This window comes from Eleutherodactylus coqui, chromosome 4 (assembly GCF_035609145.1).
Source record: "Eleutherodactylus coqui strain aEleCoq1 chromosome 4, aEleCoq1.hap1, whole genome shotgun sequence".
Classification (NCBI taxonomy): Eukaryota; Metazoa; Chordata; class Amphibia; order Anura; family Eleutherodactylidae; genus Eleutherodactylus; species Eleutherodactylus coqui.
In genome coordinates this window covers 74,880,545-74,907,386 of record NC_089840.1, presented here as the reverse complement: position 1 = coordinate 74,907,386, position 26,842 = coordinate 74,880,545, and the positions used below count along the sequence as shown (strand labels likewise).

At 44.2% G+C, this 26,842-nt stretch overlaps 1 protein-coding gene across 1 annotated transcript; it reads left to right on the top strand.

The window, feature by feature from the left end:
- Positions 1–303: 303 nt before the first annotated feature.
- PRPF8 (pre-mRNA processing factor 8) lies at positions 304–26,639 on the top strand. The gene is made up of 43 exons (XM_066599675.1): positions 304–434; positions 3,458–3,568; positions 3,690–3,858; positions 3,945–4,109; positions 4,631–4,849; positions 5,250–5,462; positions 5,559–5,684; positions 5,768–5,873; positions 8,368–8,558; positions 8,659–8,778; positions 9,247–9,436; positions 9,716–9,835; positions 9,969–10,103; positions 10,192–10,321; positions 11,108–11,304; positions 11,956–12,162; positions 12,267–12,430; positions 12,530–12,656; positions 13,747–13,939; positions 14,019–14,206; positions 14,347–14,585; positions 14,670–14,816; positions 14,935–15,145; positions 15,225–15,341; positions 17,049–17,296; positions 17,383–17,562; positions 17,642–17,777; positions 17,863–18,032; positions 18,640–18,769; positions 18,848–18,994; positions 19,564–19,724; positions 19,993–20,184; positions 20,301–20,538; positions 20,630–20,758; positions 20,929–21,042; positions 21,167–21,340; positions 21,690–21,883; positions 22,863–23,102; positions 23,940–24,081; positions 24,658–24,798; positions 24,880–25,019; positions 25,207–25,409; positions 26,233–26,639. Exons 2-43 carry the CDS (start codon positions 3,469–3,471, stop codon positions 26,385–26,387), a joined length of 7,008 nt encoding a protein of 2,335 aa, XP_066455772.1. The 5' UTR covers positions 304–434; positions 3,458–3,468; the 3' UTR covers positions 26,388–26,639.
- Positions 26,640–26,842: the final 203 nt, after the last annotated feature.

Sequence of the window (26,842 nt, the reverse complement as noted above, 5' to 3'; positions counted from 1 at the left end):
AATAACCAATCACCGTGAATCAGGCAAACCAAATAACCAATCATCGTGAAGCAGTTAATCCAAACAACCAATCAGGTTGCGAATGGTGTGGAGGCGGCGTGGAATTCAGTAATATGCACACGGGCCGCATATTTACATATTCATTAGCACGTGGGCCCTATTCACCAATCAGGTTGCTGGAATTGCTGAATAGGGCCGAAGTGCTGATGAAGATGTAAATATGCACACGTGACGCGCCTCTTTCCGTTTTCATCACTTCCGGGGACGTGCGCTGTGATCCTATTGGTAGGAGTTCGGCGCGCTGACGTTGTGTGACGTCGTTCTACATCCGGGTCACCGGCTGTGTCGTGCGTGCTACGATTACCTGCCGTGGAGTTTGTTCGGTTTGTAGCTAACAACAACGACGACAGAGGAGAGGAGGCAGCGGACGGCAGGTTGGTTTGTGTCGCAGGAGGCCCTAAGCGTGAGGGCATATAGCCGCTGCAGACACACGTGACCCGGGCCATGTGTAGGCCGCAGGCCTGAAGTGCGAGAGGATGGGACTAGTTGTGTGTGTCAGAGCGCGCCTTCTCGTTCCCCACAGAACTGGTGGAGGGGACAGGAAAGCTCCGCAGCCCGTCCTCCTTCCTGCCGCCGGTCGCATGCAGTGATGCCCAGCACTAGTCTGTATCACACGGGGCGCCGGTTTTGGGCAGTGAGCATCAGTTTTCTGGTGTGTTTCCGTGTTAGGATGTGCCCGGCCGCGGATCCATGGCGGGTGTGTAACCCGCACAGCTGCCATCTGTGCGTCTACAGACATTGTGCAGATTTTCGCATGGATTTGTGGTGGGTTTCTTCCTAATACAGAAAATAGGCTACATGTGAATATACATGTAATGCAGGATACAGTAGTGGCCGCGGCGCTCATAATGACAGGCTAGGGTCCCATTGATTGCAATGAGCTGCGCTTGCAGTTACCAGCAGCGGCCACTACACACGAGTCGGAGCTGTTGCTCTCACCCCAGCGCGCTGCCTGCATAACCCCTTTAATGTGGGTCTTCATGCCAACTGTGCATCAAAGGCACAAGAAATGCCATCTCTTTTCCATCTGGTTTTCACGTGCTTTTTGAAACCCGCAAGATGATGTCATTAAAGACCCAACCCACAGAAACTGTGATTCCCGTAATCAGGTGGATTCACACCAGTCTTTAATCTCCGTTTCGTATTTCTGTCTCCTTGTTCCATTTTAAGTCCGTCCGTCTTCTCCAAAGTCAGAAGGGATTCGTCCTTTCCACCGTTTGCTTCAATAATGTCTATAAAAGCGGGAAGCAGACTTAAAGCTCATTCTAGTTACTGGCGATGGGTACGACCACACAAGCTCTTTAGGGAGGGGGGGGGGGGCACGGAAATTTCTATCATGGTTGCTGCTGATGATTAGAGGCTCCTGTCACACAGTAATAATGAAGGAGATGATGGCTCAGCCTCCTGGCTGGTCTGTGTCTTATTTGGGTTGATACAGATGGTAATGGTACCGTCCTCCCTGCAGGCAGAGATGGTGCAGGCTCTTAGTTGCTTATGTGATGGGATTGATAACACAGAATAGTGGAAGAGAAAGCTGGACAAATTTCGGCATCAAAAAGGTGCCTGATAAGCATTAGACAGGAGGTTGCACTGCTTGGAACGAACTGCAGCATACATAGACCTCCAGAGTGTGACAGGCCATCGGGTGAGGGGGCAGGGATGGAAAAAATGTGTGTTTACCAGAGTGGCCCTTTAGGCCCCCTGTCCACGGGCGTTGTGGTATCGCCCGGCGGATCTCCGCAGCAGGAGCCGGCAGATGGATCTTCGCTGTCAGCCTATCTGGTAGGTAGGCTGACCACGGAGAATCGCGGCAATTCACAGCATGGACAGGGGGCTGGTGCTTTCCATAGCAACGCTATGGAAAGCCTCAGACAGCGTGATTCGCCGGCGTTTTACCTCTGGCGAAATCATGCTCGTGGACAGGGGGCCTAAAATAGCAAAAACTGCAGCAAGTAGAGGCTGTGATGGACGCCAGGCGATGAACAGGGGCATCTTTCGCTCATAGACAAATACAAGATCCCTTATCGGATACGTTGTGAGTAGAGACGAGCGAGCACGCTCGTTTAAGGCAGGTGCTCGAGCGAGCATCGGTCTTCTTGAGTAACTGATTACTCGTCCGAGCAAATGCAGGGGGGAGGGGGGAGATCAGAGATAGTCAAGCCTTTGCTTGACTGATCTGTTTAACCCTTTCCAGTCCAATGTCGGGCCTGCCCCGACATCATCATTTTCCTCCACAGCTCTGATGTCGGGGCAGGCCCGACACTGCAGTGCAGGAGTGGATCTGCACCCGATCGTCAGGCACATCGGGTGCAGATGCACTCCTTTACTGGTCGTCATCGAGGACCCCCGAGGAGAAGGCAGAAAGGGTTTTTAACCCTTTCTGCCCACTTCTTTATACATTACATAGCGCTCAATTAGCGCTATGCAATGCATAGAGTCCGGCCGGCGATCATGTGACCGCCGATGTTACCTGACCACCGGCGGTCACATGAACGCCGATCCGGGAGCCTGCACCGTGCAAGGACCTGCTTACCTGACCAGCGTCTTGTGCATTCTCCTTCTGTCTCCCGACCCGGCGATCATGTGACCGCCAGGTGTCACCTGACCCCAGCGGTCACATGATCGCCGAGCCGGGAGGCAGAAGGAGAATGCACAAGACGCCGGTCAGGTAAGCAGGTCCCTCCCTGCACCCTCCTGAACTCTGTCAGATCAGGAGGGTGCAGGGAAAATGTATTTTTTCTCACCCATTCTCCCAGCTCCAATTTATTTGGAGCTGGGGAGAATGGGTGAGAAAAAATAAATGGATTGGAAAGGGTTAAGCCTATGAGTGTTGAAGGCCACTGTTAGTCATCCCTTTAACCCTCTCCAATCCACTGTCTGACGTCTGAAGACATTATGATTTAAGGCTGTACAGCTCCAATGTTGGAAGACGTCCGCCGGGGTTCTCTTACTGTATATTGCCAGCCTCTCTGCTGTTGGAGCCTATCCACTGTGTCACCTCATGCAGTACTGGCTTTAGCCAGCAGATAGCGCCATTGTATAATGGCAGAAAAAGAGTAAGCCCCCTAGGGAAACCAGGATACAAATTGGATTCGAAAGGGTTAATGGATTCATAACCCATAGGCTTTAATTGTATCTGATAGATGGATGCCATACAGTACCATCTGACCCCATAGGCTAATATACTATTCTTTTAATGCATATGGTCTTGGGTTCCACTGAGTGAAGTGGTGTAGTGCACCATTCCATCCTGCTGTTTTGTTTTTTTTATGGCCACATTCTGAATGTACATGTAGGGAGAAGAACATGGTCTGACATTGCCATTCTTTACCAATATTATTCTGGGTGTCTAATGGTTTTGTTTTTCCTCTAACAAGCTTTTTCCTTTGTTTTTCAGCTTGAAACGCCATGGCCGGGGTGTTCCCGTATAGGCCTGGGGTACCCCCCATGCCTGGCCCCCCACCTACGGCACCTGATTACATGTCTGAAGAGAAATTGCAGGAGAAAGGTGAGCAGTAAAGGGTTAACACTGAAGTACTACTACACTGTTTGGGTCTGCAGAGGTGAGAAAATTGTATGTTGTCTTTGTTATCCATCCCAATTGATTTGTTTCCTCCCCAATTCAACAGCCCGAAAATGGCAGCAGCTACAGGCCAAGCGTTATGCAGAGAAACGGAAATTTGGCTTTGTGGACGCTCAGAAAGAGGACATGCCTCCAGAGCACGTTCGTAAAATCATCCGTGACCACGGAGACATGACCAATAGGAAATTCCGGCACGATAAGAGAGTCTATCTTGGGTGAGTGTATGGAGAAGTATGGTTTAAGATGAGTTGGTCTTTAATTTGCATTATGTTAACGAGCGATACTATGTCTTTGTTTTCAGAGCTTTGAAGTACATGCCTCATGCCGTGCTAAAGTTGCTGGAAAATATGCCCATGCCATGGGAGCAGATCAGAGATGTGCCAGTGCTGTATCACATAACCGGAGCCATTTCCTTTGTCAATGAGATTCCTTGGGTTATTGAGCCGGTCTACATAGCACAGTGGGGGTAAGGAACTAATCACTTGTACAATGTTTCCCTTGTGTATAATATTGAATACGGTTGTATCGGATTATAATTATGTGTTTTGCTTTAATCATAAGGGTCGTCCAGTTGCTCAACTGTTTTTAAGTATAGCCTCAAGTGGGTTAAAATAACAGAAGCAGAGGTACTTGCCCGTCCTCTGCTCCAGTGATCCAGCACTGCAGCCCCCAGCTGTCCTCTCGGTCTTTGTTCTGCAATGGATACCACCTGACTGCTGCAATCAAAGACTTAGAGAACCGTAGGGCTGCAGCACTGGATCGCTGAGGGGGAGGATGGGCAAGTACTCATGAGAGGCTTCACTTATGAGGTTGTCCAGTAACCAGACAGCCCCTTTAAAGTGAATGTTCACTTATGGCTATCATGAGTATTCTCTAAGCTGTCAGGAGATGATGATGGTACAAAAGACCTTGAGCATACACCTCCACTCATTACTAAATTACGCTGAAGTCTAATAATTTGTTGTACCTTTTTTCCTCTTCTCACAGGTCAATGTGGATTATGATGAGAAGAGAAAAAAGAGATCGACGACACTTCAAGAGGATGAGGTTTCCTCCTTTTGATGATGAGGAGCCTCCGCTGGATTATGCTGATAACATCCTGGATGTCGAGCCCCTGGAAGCCATTCAACTAGAGCTGGACAATGAGGAAGATGCCCCCGTCATGGACTGGTTCTATGATCACCAGCCTCTGAAGGACAACAGAAAGTAAGATTTATCATCATGAAGGCTTTCTTCACATGCAACATGTTTTTCTTTCCTTTTCTTTTTAAATAGCTTGTTTATAGTATAAAGGTATTTTTTACATGTTTTTCTTACTATGTTGACATACATGGGAAGACACAAACCGGTAAAAAAACATAAGCTACATAGAACATGCTGCAAAAAAATCACATACCAAAGTGAGGAGAAAATGCCACAAAGTAAATGCAGTTTGTAGTGCATTTCATAACTACAGTTAACATCATCAGCCAAATCCTCAGTGCAGTGTTTTTTCCTAAGACATTATGTGTGAAACACCCTAATTGTTATCTGCTGGCACATAGACCTTTAGTCTGAGGTCTGCAGTTTTTAAATCCTATAATGTATCTTTGGGTTTTCCTTACAGGTACGTAAATGGTACAACATACCAGCGCTGGCAGTTCACTCTTCCAATGATGTCTACTCTGTATCGGCTGGCCAATCAGCTGCTCACTGACCTTGTGGACGATAACTACTTTTATCTCTTTGACTTAAAAGCTTTCTTCACTTCCAAGGCACTAAATATGGCGATTCCTGGCGGCCCCAAATTTGAGCCTTTGGTTCGCGACATAAACTTGCAGTAAGTGAAAGCCTGTGTTCTGCTGAGTGTTTCTTATTCAATATGTTGTTTTTTGTACAATTAATTGCTTTGGTCATCTTTCTTGCTAATCTTCAGGGATGAAGACTGGAATGAATTCAATGACATCAATAAAATCATCATTCGCCAGCCAATCCGCACTGAGTACAAGATTGCATTCCCCTATTTGTACAACAATCTGCCTCATCATGTACATTTGACGTGGTAAGGTGCCGTTCAGATGATATGTGACATTGTATTACATGCAAGGAATGAATTGCTGACCTTGTTCTTTTGGCATCTAACAGGTACCACACTCCAAATGTGGTGTTCATTAAAACAGAGGATCCTGACCTTCCAGCGTTCTACTTTGATCCTCTCATTAACCCCATATCACACAGACACTCTGTAAAGGTAAGTTACCGTAAACGTTACTTTTACACTTCTGATGCGGGATAGCATAAATCTGTCGACTGAGTAGGCCAACGAAGTGTGGCAAAATGGTGAAGGCATTCCTGGGAAACCCTTGCTGTGTGGGGGCAAGGATTATCCTACTGAAAACTGCCTCCTGGAAGCCCTGCCATGAGAGGAACACATGTGGCTGCATGATTTTCTGCATGTATCGCTGAGCTGTTAGTGCCCTTTGATCACTACTAGGGGTGACTGTTGTACGCAATGGCCCCCAGATCACCCCACCAGCAGTTGGGGCAGTGTGGCGCTCTTCAGTAAAAGCAGGTTTGACGCGCTTACCGTGAGACCTCCATACTCGAACCCGTCCATCGTGGTCTCCTAAACAGAATCTGGATTCATCACTAAAGACAATATGGTTCCAGTCTGTAGACCAGGTTTCTTGTTCACGACACCTCTGTAAACGAAGGCTATGGTGTTGGGGTGTTAATTGTCAGATACGCAATGAGTGCCATGACGAGAAATTTCCTTCTGTTAAGGGTCTACAAATAGTCCTGGCAGTGACGGGGTTCAGTAATTAAGGTGCCACCTGTGTCTCGGTGGTGGACATTGAAACTGTTGGATATGCTTGTCGGCAGATCAAATAATATTTTATATTGGTGGTCTGTCTGGGCCTTTCGTAGCCCGTTTGCCATGCGTGTAGTGCTCCCAAAACTTCCTAACAATTCGTCAGAACGGCCTAGAGGGTGGGAACTTCGTTGAAACGACCCTTTTGCTCCTCTTCTATCTCCATGCTGAGTTTTGCAGTAATCTGACATTTCTATCTGGATGCATTATTTTTTGTCAGTGAGTGCAGTTAATTTTCAGTTCATGCTCCCAATTAAAGACCATTTTATCTTCCAAGTTACAGCCTGCGCTAGTATGCTTAAAGGGGTTGTCTCGCGAAATCAAGTGGGTCTATACACTTCTGTATGGCCATATTAATGCACTTTGTAATATACATCGTGCATTAAATATGAGCCATACAGAAGTTATTCCACTTACCTGCTCCGTTGCTAGCGTTTGTCTCCATGGTTCCGTCTAAATTCGCTGGCAGCTTGCTTTTTTAGACGCGCTTGCGCAGTCCGGGGGGGGGGGGGGGGGCTGTCGTCGCTGGGCCGAGGGGGGGGGGGGCTGTCGTCGCTGGGCCGAGGGGGGGGGGGGGGCTGTCGTCGCTGGGCCGAGGGGGGGGGGGGGGCTGTCGGGGGGGGGGGGGCTGTCGTCGCTGGGCCGAGGGGGGGGGGGGGGCTGTCGTCGCTGGGCCGAGGGGGGGGGGGGGGCTGTCGGGGGGGGGGGGGCTGTCGTCGCTGGGCCGAGGGGGGGGGGGGGGCTGTCGTCGCTGGGCCGAGGGGGGGGGGGGGGCTGTCGTCGCCGGGGGGGGGGGGCTGTCGTCGCCGAGGGGGGGGGGGGGGGGCTGTCGTCGCCGAGGGGGGGGGGGGGCTGTCGTCGCGAGGGGGGGGGGGGGCTGTCGTCGCTGGGCCGAGGGGGGGGGCTGTCGTCGCTGGGCCGAGGGGGGGGGGGGGGGGGCTGTCGTCGCTGGGCCGAGGGGGGGGGGGGGCTGTCGTCGCTGGGCCGGGGGGGGGGGGCTGTCGCTGTGATGGGGGGGGGGGGGCTGCGCCGGTTACCTTCTGCCTGGCGGTGGGTGACTGGTCGGCCGTGTTCACTCCAGGGGTCCGGTCGGCGGCTGCGGGGCGTCCGGTTGCCATGGAGACACAGCTGGTAGCGTCTCGGGAGCGCGCACGTCGGGCTGCAGCGAGCGAAGGGAAAAGAGCCGGCGGCCATCTTGGGAAAATTTTTATAAGTTGCTGAAACGCTGGAACGGTAAGTAGAAACCAGCTAGAAAAGTCATTTACAGGGGTAATTAGTAATGTTTGCTTAATTAGGGGGACTGGGCAAAAAAAAAAATTCACTGCTTCCTCGAGACATCTCCTTTAAGCTTTAATGTTGTTGGGGTTTTTTTTGTCCTTTTTAAACTGTGTTCCAACACTAATGCACATATTGCAAAGACCACACATCCCTAAATGCAAATCATAAGGGCAAGCCTGTTGATGGATGCTGAAAACCTGCTGCTTTTGAAAACTGCACCCCTTAGAGGTCCAGAGGGAGGTCCTATCAGTGATTGACAGCTATCTGTGTATGACTGTATATAGAAATAGCTGTCAGTTACTGATAGGACCGCCCACTGGACCTCTAAGCCCAGAATGAGCAGAGATGTAATAAATACAAGTTATACGGAATCTTTTCCTATCAATCTGCTCAGCTCCTCCTGCTCTATAATATGGTGCCTGCAGTTTGGACAACATGTGCAATGTTATAAGTTTCCTTTTACCATTGCAGGAGAATATGCTGAGCTACATTGACGTATCTCTTCCCCAGAAGACCTCCACTCAGCATTTATAAACTGTTTCTATTGTTCTTCCCATATTGCATATATTCTGAGTTATTATTTCTGTCTCCTCAGAGCCAGGAGCCTTTACCAGATGATGACGAGGAGTTTGAGCTGCCGGAATACGTTGAGCCCTTCCTCAAAGAAACACCTCTATATTCAGACAATACAGCCAATGGCATTGCTTTACTTTGGGCTCCTCGTCCTTTCAATCTCAGATCTGGTAGAACAAGGCGGGCTGTTGACATACCACTTGTAAAGAATTGGTAGGTGGTGTAACTCCTATAGAAACTGCTTTTAACTTCAAATTTTAACAAATGTGTTGCACGTAATAGATGTTCTATACTAAGAACATTTTATCCTCAGGTATCGGGAGCATTGTCCAGCAGGCCAACCAGTTAAGGTTAGAGTGTCGTACCAAAAACTTCTGAAATATTATGTCCTCAACGCTCTCAAGCACAGGCCACCCAAAGCTCAGAAGAAGAGGTATCGTTTTTCTATTTAATTGGCTTTCACTGTTTAAAGGTAGTGTTCAGCTTTAAACAATTCAATAGTAAATTGTTTTGGTCCTCCACCTGTGACCCACGTCAATCCTCTGTGTGCTGGGACAGGGTGATTTTCACCAGAGCCAATTTCTGCTGAAAATGCACAGGTACAATCTTAGCACAGTGGCCCCCCTGGGTTATGCACACAGTTCACTTAAAGAGGAGCCTTCATGTAATGCCAAGCTGGGCTACTCCTGTGGGATCAAAACGATGTGCCACCGGCAGCAATCCACTACTGTAGGTAGCTCATTGACTCAGCGGATGGCTGATCGTCGGAGGTCCTGAGAGGTGTCGACTCCCACTGATCTACTATTGATAGTCTATTCTGAGGATCGACCATCAATAATTTAAAATGGGAAAATCTCTGTAATTAAATGATATTTATCAATATACAAATTTGTTTTTTCAGATATCTTTTCCGTTCATTCAAAGCCACAAAGTTCTTCCAGTCCACAAAGCTAGATTGGGTAGAGGTTGGTCTACAGGTTTGCCGACAGGGATACAACATGTTGAACCTGTTGATCCACAGAAAGAACCTTAACTATCTTCATTTGGACTACAATTTTAATTTGAAACCTGTGAAAACACTGACCACAAAGGTAAGTTATCAATATGTGTCATCTGATGAACTTTCTAATTCCAGAATCTTAATCTGCCTGCTCTAGAACTTGTTTACTGATCATTTCCTGGAAACTTGCTTTATGAAAACTTCCCTAGTTAGAAAAATTAGTTCTGATTACCTCCAACTATTCAAAGCATTCTAAACTGATTCTTCAAAGGTCTGTGCTTTAGTGTAGTTCTAGTAATCGGGGGATCAGTTTTTTTGGAAGAATCTATCACTAATTGTTTAAATGTTTTGTTTTTTTTTGTCCATTTAGGAACGTAAGAAGTCTCGGTTTGGAAATGCTTTCCACTTGTGCCGAGAAGTTCTGCGTCTGACCAAGCTGGTGGTGGACAGCCATGTGCAGTATAGGCTGGGAAATGTGGACGCTTTCCAGGTAAATATGTAAAGCCTGGTCTGGTGTGCACTGCTAATGGTCTATCTTGTACATTCTAACTAGCAATGGGGATTTATAACATCATGAAAATGTTCATTAGAAATAGGTTAAATATACTGTATTCCCTTAACAGCTCGCAGATGGTTTGCAGTACATCTTTGCCCATGTCGGGCAGCTGACTGGAATGTACAGATATAAGTATAAGCTCATGAGACAAATCAGAATGTGCAAAGACTTGAAGCATCTCATCTACTACAGGTTCAATACAGTGAGTACTGCACTTTAGTCAGACACTTTTCAGGAAAATAAACATTAGTGTGAGAATTTTAGACTTATTTTTTTTTTGTCTTCTTTAGGGCCCTGTCGGCAAAGGACCTGGTTGTGGCTTTTGGGCAGCAGGCTGGAGAGTCTGGCTGTTCTTCATGCGTGGCATCACACCTCTGCTGGAAAGATGGCTTGGAAATCTGCTGGCTAGACAATTCGAAGGCAAGTGATTGCCTGTATTAGTGACTTGTATATCTAAAAAAAACCAGAAAATAGTTTGTGCCGTAGTAAAAAAAATAATGGTTAAAAAAAAAAGTGAGCATACAATTCAAATCTTTCAGGAAATGGTAATTAATTTGTCAAATGAAATGACAGAGACCCTAGCAGAAATATTAAGACCTAAGTAATGGAATGATGCATCATTCAGATACTGAAGGCAATAGAACAAGGATTTAGTTACAATTTGAAGGGCGTATAAATGTAATGATTTAAGAGTCCAGACATCTGGCGTTAAGGCCCATTTACCCGGGACGAGTGTAAGGCAAACTATGCCCGACAATCATCCATGTGTATAGTCGCTCCCATACTGTTACACAGGAGCGAGTATCGCTGGATCGCTCACAGCGGGGTGGCTGGGGGGAGCGTTCTTCCTCCACTCTCCTCCGCCTGCCTCTATTCACTGTAAGCTGCAGTCGTTCAGTATTGAACAACTGCTGTTGGCACTGAGCGGTGTATTGTTTGGTTTTCAAGCATACTGAAAATGAGTGACTCTTGTTCAGTCTCTGCGTGCATTTACATAGGACGACTATCGTTCAAACCCTGCGGGGCACAGGCTTTCGGACTACCGCCAGCGATAATTGTCCTATGTAAAAGGGCCTTTAGTCTTTGCCCTTGTACTGTGATGTGCCTATAGATCTTAGTCCTTTTTGTCAGTGAACTGAAAATATCAGTTTGATTTTCTGTTTTTTAAGGTTTTTATATTGAATTTCTGCATTGTTGTTCTTACAGGTCGGCATTCTAAAGGGGTAGCAAAAACTGTGACAAAACAAAGAGTAGAGTCCCACTTTGATCTGGAGCTTAGAGCTGCTGTCATGCATGATATTTTGGATATGATGCCAGAAGGTATCAAGCAGAACAAGGCAAGGACCATCCTACAGCACTTGAGTGAAGCCTGGAGATGCTGGAAGGCAAACATTCCTTGGAAAGTGAGTGCAATATAGTTAAAGGAGATGTCCCGAGGCAGCAAGTGGGTCTATACACTTCTGTATGGCCATAATAATGCACTTTGTAATATACATTGTGCATTAATTATGAGCCATACAGAAGTTATAAAAAGTTTTTTACTTACCTGCTCCGTTGCTAGCGTCCTCGTTCCCATGGAGCCGACTAATTTTTGGCCTCCGATGGCCAAATTAGCCGCGCTTGCGCAGTCCGGGTCTTCTGCTTTCTTCTATGGAGCCTTTCGTGCAGGATGCCGGCTCCGTGTAGCTCCGCCCCGTCACGTGCCGATTCCAGCCAATCAGGAGGCTGGAATCGGCAGTGGACCGCACAGAAGAGCTGCGGTCCACGGAGGCAGAGGATCCCGGCGGCCATCTTCAGCGGTAAGTATTGAAGTCACCGGACCGCCGGGATTCAGGTAAGCGCTGTGCGGGTGGTTTTTTTAACCCCTGCATCGGGGTTGTCTCGCGCCGAACGGGGGGGGGGTTTAAAAAAAAAAAAACCCGTTTCGGCGCGGGACATCTCCTTTAAAACTATCCATTTATTACTGTAAAACAGTCTCCATGTTGGTAAATGTTTTGTTACCCAAGGTATAAACTCTCTATTTTGGTGATGATTATTTATTTATTTATATCTAGGTGCCAGGTCTACCTACACCCATTGAGAATATGATTCTGCGTTACGTGAAGGCAAAAGCTGACTGGTGGACAAATACTGCTCATTACAACAGAGAGCGCATTCGTCGTGGTGCGACTGTGGACAAAACCGTTTGTAAAAAGAATCTGGGTCGATTGACGCGACTTTACCTAAAAGCTGAGCAGGAGAGACAGCACAACTACCTGAAGGTGAGCACTTAACCCTATATATATATAATTATATATATATATATATAATTTTATTTTTTTTTGTTAAATGTGTCCTATTTTTACTAATATGTGTCTGCTTGCAGGATGGGCCATACATCACTGCAGAAGAGGCCGTCGCTGTGTACACCACCACAGTCCACTGGCTGGAAAGCAGGAGGTTTTCTCCTATTCCATTCCCTCCTCTTTCGTACAAGCACGATACTAAACTACTCATCCTAGCTCTGGAGAGACTGAAGGAGGCATACAGGTAAATGGCTGTACAGATGTATTACAAAAACGGCATATCATTCTTAAGGTATGTAATAATTTTCCATGAGATTTAATCCTTGTTTGTGTTCCATGTTAGTGTGAAGTCCCGTCTAAATCAGTCTCAGAGAGAAGAGCTGGGCTTAATTGAACAAGCCTATGACAATCCTCATGAAGCACTGTCCAGGATTAAGCGTCACTTGCTCACTCAGAGAGCCTTCAAAGAGGTAATGTTCAATGTAATAGGGTGAAATGGTGTATTTGCCCAGAACAGCCAATAGTTAATGGGGTTCTCTGGGACTTTCGATTGATGACGTATACTTAGGATAGGTCATTAATAGGTGCTCTGTAGGATCCACCTCTCTGGATTCTCACCACACCACCATTGTGGGGCCCATTGGAAGCTGATTGTTCTGTTAATGTTGCAGTGACCTGGTTTGGTGCTACAGGCACTCCTGCTTATAATCTCTTAAAATCTATTCTGAGTTAGGTCATCAATAATAAAGGCTCTGGAAACCGCTTTTAAAGGGAACCGGTCACCTCTCTACAGCATCATAAACTAAGATCGAACCATTAAAAAAAAAAAAAGTAAAAAGAAAGCAATGGACTGCTTATGTTCATCTATTGGCATTTACTCAGAGTAGTATGCAAATTCAGCAAGAGGAAAAAATGGAGAATTTGACTGGGTTGGAATGTGGGAGAAGATACATCCAGGGGGAAGCAAAGATGAAAAGAAAGGAAAAAAGAGGGAAAAAATGGGGTTGGCCATGGGGAAGGCATATTGAATTTAGAATTCTATGGGTGCGACATAATCATAAGGGGGCTCACGACAATAAGACTCTTTACTCTGAGTACTGGAAAATTATCCAGTAGTACCAGGTTTTGGCTAACTTTTCCTGGCTATACCTGAGAGACTCGGTAATATCCTCCATCCTCATGACCACCTGAATCTTATGAAACAATTGACGCACCGTAAGTGCAGTAGTCTCTCCACAGCGCTGGAATACATGCCCACATTGTATTGATCAAGTGACAAACCAAAGATCACTTGTAAATGGAGCTGGGGATATCTGCAGAGATGCAGAAGGAATGCCAGGGATTTTAGCTCTGTGCTCTGTCACTTGATCAACGCAGCTGTTGCCTCTCCTAACCGCACCAGGATAGTCCATGGGTGCTGAGGGAGGTGACGGGTTCTGTTTAATGTTCTTGACTACCACATCTTCACTTGTATGGGTAGCCAATATCTTAGTTGTGCTTTATTCTTTTGTAACAGTGCAGGCTAGTCTTGTTCTTTTTAAACCAATGTATTCTCTGTAGGTGGGAATAGAATTCATGGATCTTTATAGCCACCTGGTACCCGTTTATGATGTGGAGCCCCTTGAGAAGATCACAGATGCTTACCTGGATCAGTATCTCTGGTATGAAGCTGACAAAAGACGCCTCTTCCCTCCTTGGATCAAACCTGCAGACACAGAGCCTCCTCCGTTGCTTGTGTACAAATGGTGCCAAGGTATGATAAATGATAGTTTGCATGAGGTTGCGTTTAGTTCAACCCCACAAGTTATTACAAGGATACTCTCTTATTTTAGGTATCAACAACCTGCAGGATGTGTGGGACACCACTGAAGGAGAATGCAATGTGATGCTGGAGTCAAGGTTTGAGAAGATGTATGAAAAGATTGATTTGACACTGCTGAATCGTCTGCTACGTCTCATTGTGGATCACAATATTGCTGATTACATGACAGCAAAAAATAACGTGGTGATCAATTACAAAGTAAGCACTAAAGTTTGTTTTTTGAAACCGATCTGAACGTTTGTTGTAATCCTACTGCTGCTGTAACTTGTTAGAAGGATGCTGAAGTGTAATCTAAGAGTTTTTGACGTATTCTCACCATGACTGTTTATCTTCTGCAGGACATGAATCACACAAACTCTTATGGCATAATTCGTGGTTTGCAATTTGCTTCCTTCATTGTGCAGTACTATGGGTTGGTGATGGACCTGTTGGTTCTGGGTTTGCACAGAGCTAGTGAAATGGCTGGCCCACCTCAGATGCCAAATGACTTCCTGAGCTTCCAAGATGTGGCCACAGAAGCCGCTCATCCGATCCGCTTGTATTGCCGATACATTGATCGCATTCATATATTTTTCCGGTGAGTATGAATGTTGGTCTGTGTTTTTAACTGTATCTTTCTAGACCTTCATCCTTAAGTAGCTAACCTATTCTTCGCCTGTAGGTTTTCAGCGGATGAGGCCAGAGATCTCATTCAGAGATACCTTACAGAGCATCCTGATCCCAACAATGAGAACATTGTGGGCTACAACAATAAGAAATGTTGGCCAAGAGATGCCAGGATGCGGCTCATGAAGCATGATGTCAATCTGTAAGTATCTTGATGTGAACTTTTTGGTATACCCAGCTTTTTATGCTTTATTTTTTTTTCGTTTTTTGTATTCCTCCGCTGCAATTTATTCACCAAACCTTGGATTTTTTTCTCCTAGCGGTCGAGCTGTCTTTTGGGACATTAAAAACCGCTTGCCTCGTTCTGTCACAACTGTACAGTGGGAGAACAGTTTTGTGTCTGTCTACAGCAAAGACAATCCCAATCTGCTGTTCAATATGTGTGGCTTCGAATGCCGGATTCTCCCCAAGTGCCGCACAAGCTATGAGGAATTCACTCATAAGGATGGGGTCTGGAATTTACAGAATGAGGTATGCAAAGCAGTTCTTAGGCATTGGTAGACTTGACAGTATTCTAAGAAGAAAGTCACTGAGGACTTTGTGTTTGTAGGTGACCAAAGAACGGACTGCGCAGTGTTTCTTGCGAGTGGATGATGAATCCATGCAGAGATTCCACAACAGAGTTCGTCAGATTCTCATGGCTTCAGGCTCAACCACGTTTACCAAGGTTAGTGTTTTAATCGTATAAAATATTGAAGGGATTATCTGACTTTATAAAAAAAAAAAAAAAAAGCCTTTCCGCACTGCTGCGCCTCTTCAATGTTTATATGGGAGTAAAATCCTGTTCGTGATCAGAGTGTTGTGCTGTTTGTAGTGGTCATTCTGAGTAGTGCAGCGTTGACCCATTCACTTGAGTTTGACATCGCTGCAGAACTCGGGACGACTGCTGTAAATAGTAAAGCGTTCTGGGTATGGACAGAATGTCTACTTGTATGTAGACATTGAAGAGGCTGCAGCACTTGCACAACTGCCATGGCTTCTTCAAACAGCTGATTGGTGAGTCCCAGGTGGCAGACTGCCAGCGATTCGCTATCAGTGGCCTATCTTAAGGATAGGCCATCAGCTTTTTTTTAAGAGCCGGATAACCTTGTTAACAAAGTTCCCTCAAGAATATTATGGTTTTGACATTTTATTTTGTCCTCCCACATGTGGCTAAAAGGTAGTGATGAGCAGAAAAGTAAAAATTTCTATTACTTTGTCCTGGGATGTCCCAGTACAGATGCCTTACAGGTCTCTTGCTTAAAACCATTCCAGGGTTGTAGTTTTAGGCTGAAGCTACATGAAGACTTTCTTTAAACTGACTTTCCAATGTTAACTATTGAGTTCACAGGAGATCGTTCATTTGCATGCAACTTCGTTTTCACCTGGACTGCAGCTTCAGAGTCAAAATTGAAAAGTTGCGTTACAAAAAGTCTCCTTGTAGCTGCAGCCTCCATGATATTAGTGAATGGACTTTGTCATTCACTTGCATTATACAGTACTTTGTTGCAGAATTTTGGTGCAGATTCTGCAACAGAAAGTCCACAATTGCGCAGTGGCCAGATTCACCAGATTCACATGAGTGTATTACGGCCACATTTATGTGCCCTCAATATGGAAGTGTATTCTGGCCTGACTGTGGGTATCCGGACTTGAACTCTGATCATAATAGGGATCTGTGATCATCTTAATTCAGGTCAGGATGCCCGCGGTTGGGCCAAAGCATTTTTATCTTACAGACGCATAAAGGTGGCCCTAATACGCTCGTGTAAAACTGGCTTAACGGTGTCCTTATTTTGGGTAGAACACCTGGATCTTTTTTCCTGCTTTTCTAAAACCAAATGTGCAGCACCATAACATGAAGATCCCTATGTGGCTGAAATAGACAACCTGGTCTGATTTTTGGATGGACCTTCATAGAGAATGCTGTAATGCTTCCCTGTAGCACTTACAATACTAGTCAAATTGATAGCGTAAGCTTTCATTTTGTATTGATCTATAATGGGTCTCATTTATCAAAACAGTTTAAAAGGAAAACTTTGTTGCCCATAGCAAACAATGGCAGCACAGTTTTTAATGCGCGATGCGATTTTCTTTTTTTTTTTTTTTAAACATTGCAAAGTCCCATTGACTCATGCGATTTAAAAAAAAAAAACGCTGAATTGGTTGCACGATTTTATCGCAGGTGGCGATTATTCTAAAAAAAAAAAAAAAATGCTGACACTCACAAATTGCAGTGGGTAAAGATCACCCGTGTGGGGCCAGCCTTAATCTAAATAGAAGATCATAGTTGGGTTTTTATGCAGGAAAACAAATCCATAATCATGGTATTTCATGTGTGAGGGGTTACAAAATGCAACATTTTTCACTAATAAATTGCAATGTCTTTCTCCAGATTGTCAATAAGTGGAACACGGCGTTGATCGGTCTCATGACGTATTTCCGCGAGGCTGTGGTAAACACCCAGGAGCTGCTGGATCTGTTGGTGAAATGTGAGAACAAAATTCAAACCAGAATTAAGATCGGTCTGAACTCCAAGATGCCAAGTCGTTTCCCACCTGTGGTCTTCTACACTCCCAAAGAACTGGGTGGTCTGGGCATGTTGTCCATGGGGCACGTGCTTATCCCACAGTCTGACCTCAGGTAGTGAAGTTTTTAAGAAGCTATTATAATTGTTCCGCTCCAAGACGCTCATTCATTTTCTGATCTATTGTTGCATTTACTCACAGATGGTCGAAACAAACAGATGTTGGGATCACCCATTTCCGCTCTGGTATGAGTCACGAAGAGGACCAGCTGATTCCAAACTTGTATCGCTACATTCAGCCATGGGAGAGCGAGTTTATTGATTCTCAGAGAGTTTGGGCTGAATATGCTCTGAAGAGGCAGGAAGCTATTGCCCAAAACAGGTACTTGGCACCTTCCATAGTCCTACAGGCTCAGGTTTGTGGCTGCAGAATGATGGTAGACATTTTGCTTTTATTTCAGGCGGCTTACCTTAGAAGACTTGGAGGATTCCTGGGATAGAGGTATCCCACGCATCAACACACTCTTCCAGAAAGACAGGCACACACTGGCCTATGACAAAGGTTGGAGAGTCCGTACAGATTTCAAACAATACCAGGTAATTTTGGCGTGATGCATTTATAGTTATTTTTGTCTAGTTGTTGTCGGTGTGTGCAGTGTTTTCATGTTACCTTGTTCATCAGGTATTGAAACAAAATCCATTCTGGTGGACACATCAAAGACATGACGGGAAACTCTGGAATCTGAATAACTATCGTACAGACATGATCCAGGCCCTTGGCGGAGTGGAAGGCATCCTTGAGCATACGTTGTTTAAAGGCACTTACTTCCCTACATGGGAGGGTCTCTTCTGGTAGGAAACTCTTCATTTCATTACAGAATATTTCAAATCTATAACTGCATTTTAGCAGGAAATATTTAAAGGGGTTCTCCCATTTCTAGCTGTTTTCAAACAGCTCTATACATTGCGCAGTGGCTTGGGTAGGTACTGCAGGCTGAGTCCCATTTACGTCAATAGGATTCAGCCTGCAGTACCAATCTGGCCCACTGCGCAATGTACAGAGCTGTCTTTAAAAAAAAAAAGTATAGAAGCGTGAGAGCCTTTTAATTTAGAAATAAGGCCGCATTTCATGTCTTCTAGCTAAGTACTTAATTACCCAGCCCCTTATAGCTGCTTTCCATACAGCAAAAACTGCTTGCAGCTGAAACTCCACCCAGCTGCTTATAGCAGCACGATCCTGGCAACAGTATTGGCCAGAGCATGCTGCTGTGGCTGGATGAGGTTTCAGCTGCAAGCGATTCTTGCTATGTGGGAATGCAGCCTTACATTTTGATTGTTAGGAATACAAAGTGTAGACTGGGTGCTTTAATTAAATTTTCATTGTATTTTTGATGTTTTGTACACACAGATAGTTGCATTCTTCTGCACCTGATGTTTTGTCAAAATTCTTTATTATCAGGGAAAAAGCTAGTGGCTTTGAAGAATCTATGAAGTGGAAGAAGCTGACCAATGCTCAGAGGTCTGGTCTGAATCAGATTCCTAACAGAAGGTTTACTCTTTGGTGGTCACCCACAATCAACAGAGCCAATGTATGTTAATAACCATAAGGTTAAAATTACCTGCCGCCTTTTTAAGATATTTTGCTAACCGTATTTTCTGCATTCTAGGTTTATGTGGGATTCCAGGTGCAGTTGGATTTGACTGGTATTTTCATGCATGGCAAAATTCCAACACTAAAGATTTCATTGATCCAGATATTCAGGGCCCACTTGTGGCAGAAGATCCATGAAAGCATTGTCATGGATCTGTGTCAGGTAAGTCAGATTCGCACTTGTGACTTTCACTCCTTCATACACTACTTTTTTTTTTTTTTTAATCCTGTTTAAAACTTGAATTTGATGAAAAGAATCGGATAAAACTAAAAATTGTGATTAAAAATGTAAAAATAAACTTGAACCCCTCCCTTCTTGCCCCTTATGTTAAAAAACACATAAAAGTATCCTTGTATTTAATGATCCCTAATTAAAAAAAGCACATTATTAAACCGCATGGTGAATGCTGCGAAAAAAGAATTTTTAAACAGTGGCCAAATGCTACATTAAAAGAAGAATAAAAATGGTATGTTTCTGTGAATGCTGTGGTCCCCCCAATTTTTTTTTTTTTTAAAAGTAGTGAAATCTAAAACTGTATACATTTGGTATCCCTTTAATCGTGCTGATTAAAAGTGCTCAAAAACAATGGTGGTGATTCTTGTCTAGTGTGGAAAATCTTCCCCATTTTCCTCTACGTGTGAACGTACACTAAAGATGGCTTCTACCATTTCTGTTAACACATCATTGTGAAAATGACCTCATTAACTATTGCTATTACTGTTGTGTTTCAGGTGTTTGATCAAGAGCTTGATGCTTTGGAGATTGAAACCGTTCAGAAAGAAACAATCCACCCGAGGAAGTCCTATAAGATGAACTCATCTTGCGCAGATATCCTGCTTTTTGCTTCCTACAAGTGGAATGTCTCCCGGCCATCTCTGCTTGCTGATTCAAAGTAAGGCTTTATTTTATTTATTTTTTCTTCCTCTCCTCTTTCCTGTAACGACACCACACCGGTCTTCAGATTCTCTGGTATTGCAGCTTGGCTCTATCCATTTCAGTGGAGAGGGTCTGTAATAGAACATACAAAGATACAACTCTTGGAGAAGTGTGGTGGTGTTTCTTGAAGAAAAGAGCAATGTGTTTTTCTTATCTTGTACAACTGCTGTAATTGTTTTGGCAACACTTGAATGATTTCCATTGCTCATACTTGTTTCCCGCAGGGATGTAATGGACAGTACCACAACACAGAAGTACTGGATTGACATCCAGTTGAGGTGGGGAGACTATGATTCTCATGACATTGAGCGATATGCTCGTGCAAAGTTCTTGGACTACACTACTGATAACATGAGCATTTACCCATCACCCACTGGTGTCCTGATTGCCATTGACCTGGCCTACAACCTCCATAGGTAAGGATTTCTGACCACTTTTAATTTATTTATGTTCACTTTTCATTAAATTATACGCACTAAGGCGCTTTTATTACTGCATTTGAGTAATTTGAGCAAATTGTTTGCTTTGCCAGTGCCTATGGAAACTGGTTCCCTGGAGGGAAACCTCTGATACAGCAAGCAATGGCCAAGATCATGAAAGCCAACCCTGCCTTATATGTGCTGCGTGAGCGCATTCGTAAAGGATTGCAGTTGTATTCTTCTGAGCCTACTGAGCCATACTTGTCCTCACAGAACTATGGTGAACTCTTCTCCAATCAGATCATCTGGTTTGTGGATGATACCAATGTGTACAGAGTAACCATTCACAAGGTACGGCGTGTGTAAAGATTATTGGGTATTTTCTAGCCTTACAGTGAAAGTTGAAAAAAGGTAACTTTTTTCCCCCCCTGTTCTGTTTTAGACCTTTGAAGGCAACTTGACAACAAAACCCATCAATGGAGCAATTTTCATCTTTAACCCAAGGACAGGGCAGCTTTTCCTGAAAATTATTCACACATCCGTTTGGGCCGGACAGAAGCGATTGGGTCAGGTATGTAGTAAAGTAATAAACCAGGCAACATGATATCCCCCTAAATGTTTGTTTAAAAATTCCACATCACTTGAGCCTCAAATTCCTCGCCTACTACTGAAAATTTTCAGATATTTATCCATTTAAATAAAAATTGCCATCTAAAATGACTAACATATTTCCTTTTGTAGCTTGCAAAGTGGAAAACTGCAGAAGAGGTTGCAGCTTTGATCCGTTCCTTGCCCGTAGAGGAGCAGCCCAAGCAAATTATTGTTACCAGGAAGGGCATGTTGGATCCTCTTGAGGTAAGATGAGTGATTAAAGACATTAAAAATTAGTGGCCATTCCACAGTCTGTCTTATGAAGGGTTTTAACCGTTTACTTGCCTTTTTGTATTTATAATAATGTTTTTCCTTCATTAAAACTTAGGTACATTTACTGGACTTCCCTAATATCGTAATCAAAGGATCTGAGCTGCAGTTGCCTTTCCAAGCCTGTCTGAAGGTGGAGAAGTTTGGAGACCTGATATTGAAGGCCACAGAGCCACAAATGGTTCTCTTCAATCTCTATGATGATTGGCTGAAGACGATCTCTTCATACACGGTACTTTTGTTGGCTTATATTAAGGGCTGAATTTACTTTTGTGATTGGAAACAAAATAGTAACAAAGTGCGCAGAGGTGTTGAAGTGGTAGAAGTGTAAGGATTCCAACTCTGGTGTCAAAAGAAAAATATGAAATATAATAAACATGATATGACTTTATTAAGAGTAAAATTGTAATTATTAAAAGGTTTCTGAGAGTAAAAAATGTTACAGGCAGGGAATTGGGTTTTAAAAATAAAGAAAAGGCCGTACTCAACTGTGAGATACCCTGGCAGCATGTTTTATTGTATTCGGTTGCATATAAATGTTTCCCTCCACAGCGATCTGATTCTTGTCACTTGTTCTGTAGGCATTCTCTCGACTGATTTTGATACTGAGAGCACTGCATGTTAACAATGACCGTGCAAAGGTGATCCTAAAACCAGACAAGACTACGATTACTGAGCCTCACCACATCTGGCCCACACTTACCGATGAGGAATGGATTAAAGTGGAAGTTCAGCTAAAAGATTTGATCTTAGCAGACTATGGCAAGAAAAACAAGTAAGAATGTTACTCTGTAAAACAGATGATACAAATTCTAGCATTGGTTATAACTTCTTGCCCATACACATAATATCAGTTGACGTCACTGGGACAGTCTTAAGGTCCCTTTACAGGGGGCAGTAGTCGCCTGAATAATCGCTAGGAACAGTGATTTTCTGGGGATAGTTGACCCCGTGTACACACAGCCACTGACATGGCACTGTGCAAGAAATTGCTCAGTAGTCTCTTAGTTTCAGCTCACTGAAACAAAACAAGTAGCGAGCAACGACTTCTTAATCAGTGTAAACAGAAGTTGCGCAACTACAAACTACTGCTTTTCTTTTGCAGTGAATAGAGGCAGGTGGCTGGAAGAGATCACCGACGTGCTCTGCCTCCGTTCACCGAGTGACTATTGCTCCTGTGTGAGAGCACTGGAGCGATCGTTTTCAGGATGGCTGTCGTACGCTTATGCGTTCAATAGTTGTCTTGTGTTACGGTACCTTTACTCTCCCCTAGTGGCAGATGATGGGGGGAAAGGATTGGGCATGTTGGATTTCACCACACATAATCCTTTATTTTCATGGGAGATAAGCTTCTGTCAGCAGTTTATTCACCATTCGCCATTAAGAACACTTGCATGCTCAGACATGCATATATGAGGGGGTCAGCAGGAATAGTTGGCGCCGAACCACCGCTGGGCCGTTTTTTTTTTCTTTTTAACTAAAACATAAAGGGGCTTTACATCTTCACTTGACTCCAGTTGCTCAAAGTGACCCTTCAATACTTTTGCATGATGGTATGTCCAAAGATGCAAAGACGTAATAATCCTTAAGAACACTTCAGCAATGCTTTATTATCTACATTCAGATGCGTGTAAAGGAGACCTGGAATTTGGTGTTTAGCTATAAGGCGGAAGCAGTTGAGGGATAAAGCTTTTTTTTTTTTCTTCTCTCTTTGACAGTCTTTAACCAAAATGCATCACCTTTTTTCTTTTCAGTGTAAATGTGGCTTCTTTAACACAGTCTGAAATCAGAGATATCATATTGGGTATGGAAATATCTGCCCCATCCCAGCAGAGGCAACAGATTGCAGAGATTGAGAAGCAGACGAAAGAACAATCTCAGCTGACGGCCACTCAGACACGAACAGTCAACAAACACGGAGATGAAATCATCACTTCTACCACCAGCAACTATGAGACCCAGACCTTCTCTTCTAAGACAGAATGGCGTGTCCGGTAGGAATAATGTTTTTTTCCCCTTTATAACATTTTTATTTAAAAAAAAAAAAAAAGTCCATTTGTGACTATTTTGCTTGGTTGCAGTTATTCTAAAAGCTTTATATAAGCGTGTTTGTACTCCTGGATTGCTACCAGCATTTATGTCATTTACTGCTTTTAAGTGTCAGCTGTGGAGGCATAGCTACTAATGAATGGCTGACTCCTCTGCACAGTAAGCAAACTTGCCTGAGTGTCCAGAGCCTTTCATAATTGCATTTATGCATATCTCGCTGTCCGCCTGTGGGTCACATGGTCCCATGAGAAGGAGTTGTTCTTGGATAGGAAGCTGATTTTTGCTGTAATGGATGGTAGGAGCAGGTTTGTATGTGCGCATGTGCTACTAATTTTTATTTGAACTAAAAGGCAGATGACTTACGGTTTCCATAGACTGGCTTTTTATGCTTTTTATATTATCTGGGATTTTGTAGTGAAGTAGTTACAGTATGCTGTAAACAGGAGATGTTGGGGGGAGACAAGGTTACCTGTTACCACTCACAGGAATAAAAAGGGCGACGAACAAAAAGGCTCTAGATATAGAAGTAGTAATGCAAGAAAGAAGATTGTATACACGTCCACAGGCAAATGGAAGTTTAGAAAGCAAAGGGCAAATTCTAAGGGGGGACAAGTAATTGTCTCATTGTGATATTCAGATGATAGTTGGGAGAGGATCTGCACTACTTTTATCCAAAATTGGTGAAATAAAGTAGATTCCTGTCAAATCGTGGATGATGCTACCTGTAGTGGCCTCGCTTTATGGCTTTCTTAAGGTAACCTTTTTTTTTTTTTTTTTTCCAGAGCAATATCTGCTGCTAACCTTCACCTGCGAACCAACCACATCTATGTGTCATCTGATGATATTAAGGAGACTGGCTACACTTACATCTTGCCTAAGAATGTGTTGAAGAAATTTATCTGCATTTCTGACCTGCGAGCTCAGGTAAGCGTTAGGGTCTGTTTACAAGAAAGGATTGTCTGCCGCTTCAGTGCCAGACAGTCCCAGCGATAGCCGGTCCTGTGCTTTCAGACAGGAGCAAGGATCACTATGGAGGATGAGTGCGCTGGAGATCTCTTCCACTTTCCCACCTCCATTCACAATAAATGGCCAGTCATTCATAGGTGAATGATTGATGATCATTCAGTGTAAATACATGCACCGACTGAACAACGAACAAGAACTAGTTCGCTTCTCATTCGTCGTTCAGTTTCGGCATGCAGAACACTGAACAATGGATTATTTCGCGTAAAACAGGCATTCATTCACTTATGAACGACTGCTTATTTACTGTAAAGGGAGGTGGGCGGGCCAGAGCGATCTCCGGCCCACTACACTTCAATTCAGTCAGCGATGCCAATTCCTGTGTAAAGGCACAGGAACAATTATCACTGGGACAACCTGTTGGGCATCTGCGCCCTACAGATCGCCCCATGTAAAAGCTGCTTTATAGTATTTTGTAGCTCCACACTGTCTTATTGAGTAACTTTACATCTGCAATTGACCTGTTATCTCTTAAAGATTGCTGGCTATCTCTATGGCGTGAGCCCACCTGATAACCCTCAAGTGAAGGAAATCCGCTGCATTGTGATGGTGCCCCAGTGGGGAACTCACCAGACTGTTCACCTGCCCAATCAGCTGCCTCAGCATGAGTATCTAAAGGTAAATTCAAGGTCCAGCTGGTGGTTATCTGCTTTTTTTTTTTCTTTTCATGCCTGCTTGACAAAATGATTACTTTTGTAGGAAATGGAGCCATTAGGATGGGTTCACACACAGCCAAATGAGTCTCCTCAGCTGTCGCCACAAGATGTCACCACACATGCCAAAGTCATGGCAGAGAATCCGGCTTGGGATGGAGAAAAAACAATCATTATAACTTGCAGGTATGTAGCGCTGAAATTTCTTTAGCAGCATATGATACCATTTAGATTTTGTAATCACAAATAAAGTTTTCTGTTTTTGGCAGAACCATTTGGAGTCATTTATTGGTTATGATTTCACTTTTCTGAAGTTTTCTACTATCTTAAAAGATAATTTTTGTTGAATTTCTGACACGTCTTGTGTTCACAGCTTCACTCCTGGATCCTGCACCCTGACCGCCTACAAACTTACACCCAGTGGTTATGAATGGGGAAGGCAGAACACCGATAAAGGGAACAATCCTAAAGGCTATCTACCTTCCCACTATGAAAGAGTACAGATGTTGCTCTCTGATCGTTTCCTTGGTTTCTTCATGGTACCGGCTCAGGCATCATGGAACTATAATTTCATGGGTAAGTATTTATGGGATTGAGAGAAGATGCAGGTTAAGTTGAAGAAAAGTAAGGCTCTTTTTACATGGGACATCCGATAGTCGTTCCAAAGATTACTGCTCCTGTGCCTGGACGCAGGAGCAGTAATCACCTGCTGAAGGGAGGCGGAGCGCACCTAAAGAATGTGTTTTGAGGGGATTTATATTAGAGATGAGCAACCATACTCGGTAAAACGATTTACGAGAGAGAGAGAGAGCATCGCCTTTTTAGAGTAACTGCTGGCTCGTCCCTGAAGATTCGGGGGGGTGAGCGGAGGGGATCAGGAGAGAGAGCGAGAGATCTTTCTCACTCTCCCCCCGCGCAGCCCCCCGAAACTTCAGGGACGAGCCAGCAGTTACTCGAAAAAGGCGATGCTCTCTCTCTCTCTCTCTCTCGAGTAAATCGCTTTAACGAGTATGCTCGCTCATCTCTAGTTTATATGCATTTCTGTGAGTTCCGATAAGTGTTGGGGTCCTTTTTACAAGAGACGATTGTCAGGTGCTTCAGTGCTCGACAGTCCCAGCGATAACCACTCCTGCACTTTCACACAGGGGCAAGGATCGCTGAGTCAGTGGAGGTGAAGCAAGCGAGAGTTTTTTTTCTGGTCGCCTGCCTCCATTCTGAGTAAACGGGCAGTCTTTTTATAGAGGAGCGATTTGCTTTTTAACACAGGCCGATTTTATCATTAGGTTTTTATATTCGCACAATCCAATGATTACCTTACGATAATCGCTCCGTGTGTGTAAAAAAAAAAATAAAGTTGGGCAATGCTTGCTTTGTTTTAACTTTGTCTGTTATCACCTAGGTGTCAGGCATGATCCGAATATGAAATATGAACTACAGCTTGCTAACCCCAAGGAATTTTACCATGAAGTTCATCGCCCCTCGCACTTCTTGAACTTCGCCTTGTTGCAGGAAGGGGAGGTGTACTCTGCGGACCGTGAAGACCTGTACGCATAGTCGGTACCTCACATACATCAGGACTTGATGGCTGTTGATATTCAACATGGAACTTTTTTAATGCACATGCTCCAAATTCTACACCTTCAGTTTTGTCTCACAGCTCTTGTTTGTTTGCTTCTATAGATGAGTCATTGTTTTGTAGCTTGGCTGCAACTGTGTAGAAACTGTATGAATCTCTTAATTGTCTTTTTTTGCGACGTGTTGTGCAATGTAGTTGACAATACTGATTTAATAAACTTTTTATAAATATTTTTTGTTTGGAATGCCCGCTGTGATTTCTCCCATGCATGGGTATTCCACAGATGGCACATGGGCACACAATAGTTCTATGAGGCTATAAACACCACTGACTTTTATTTATTTATTTTTTTACATGGCCCAATCCATTAAGTTAGTTAAATTTAGTTGATAAGCTGTTTAACCTATTTGGCTTGGCCCAGTTATTCTGCAGC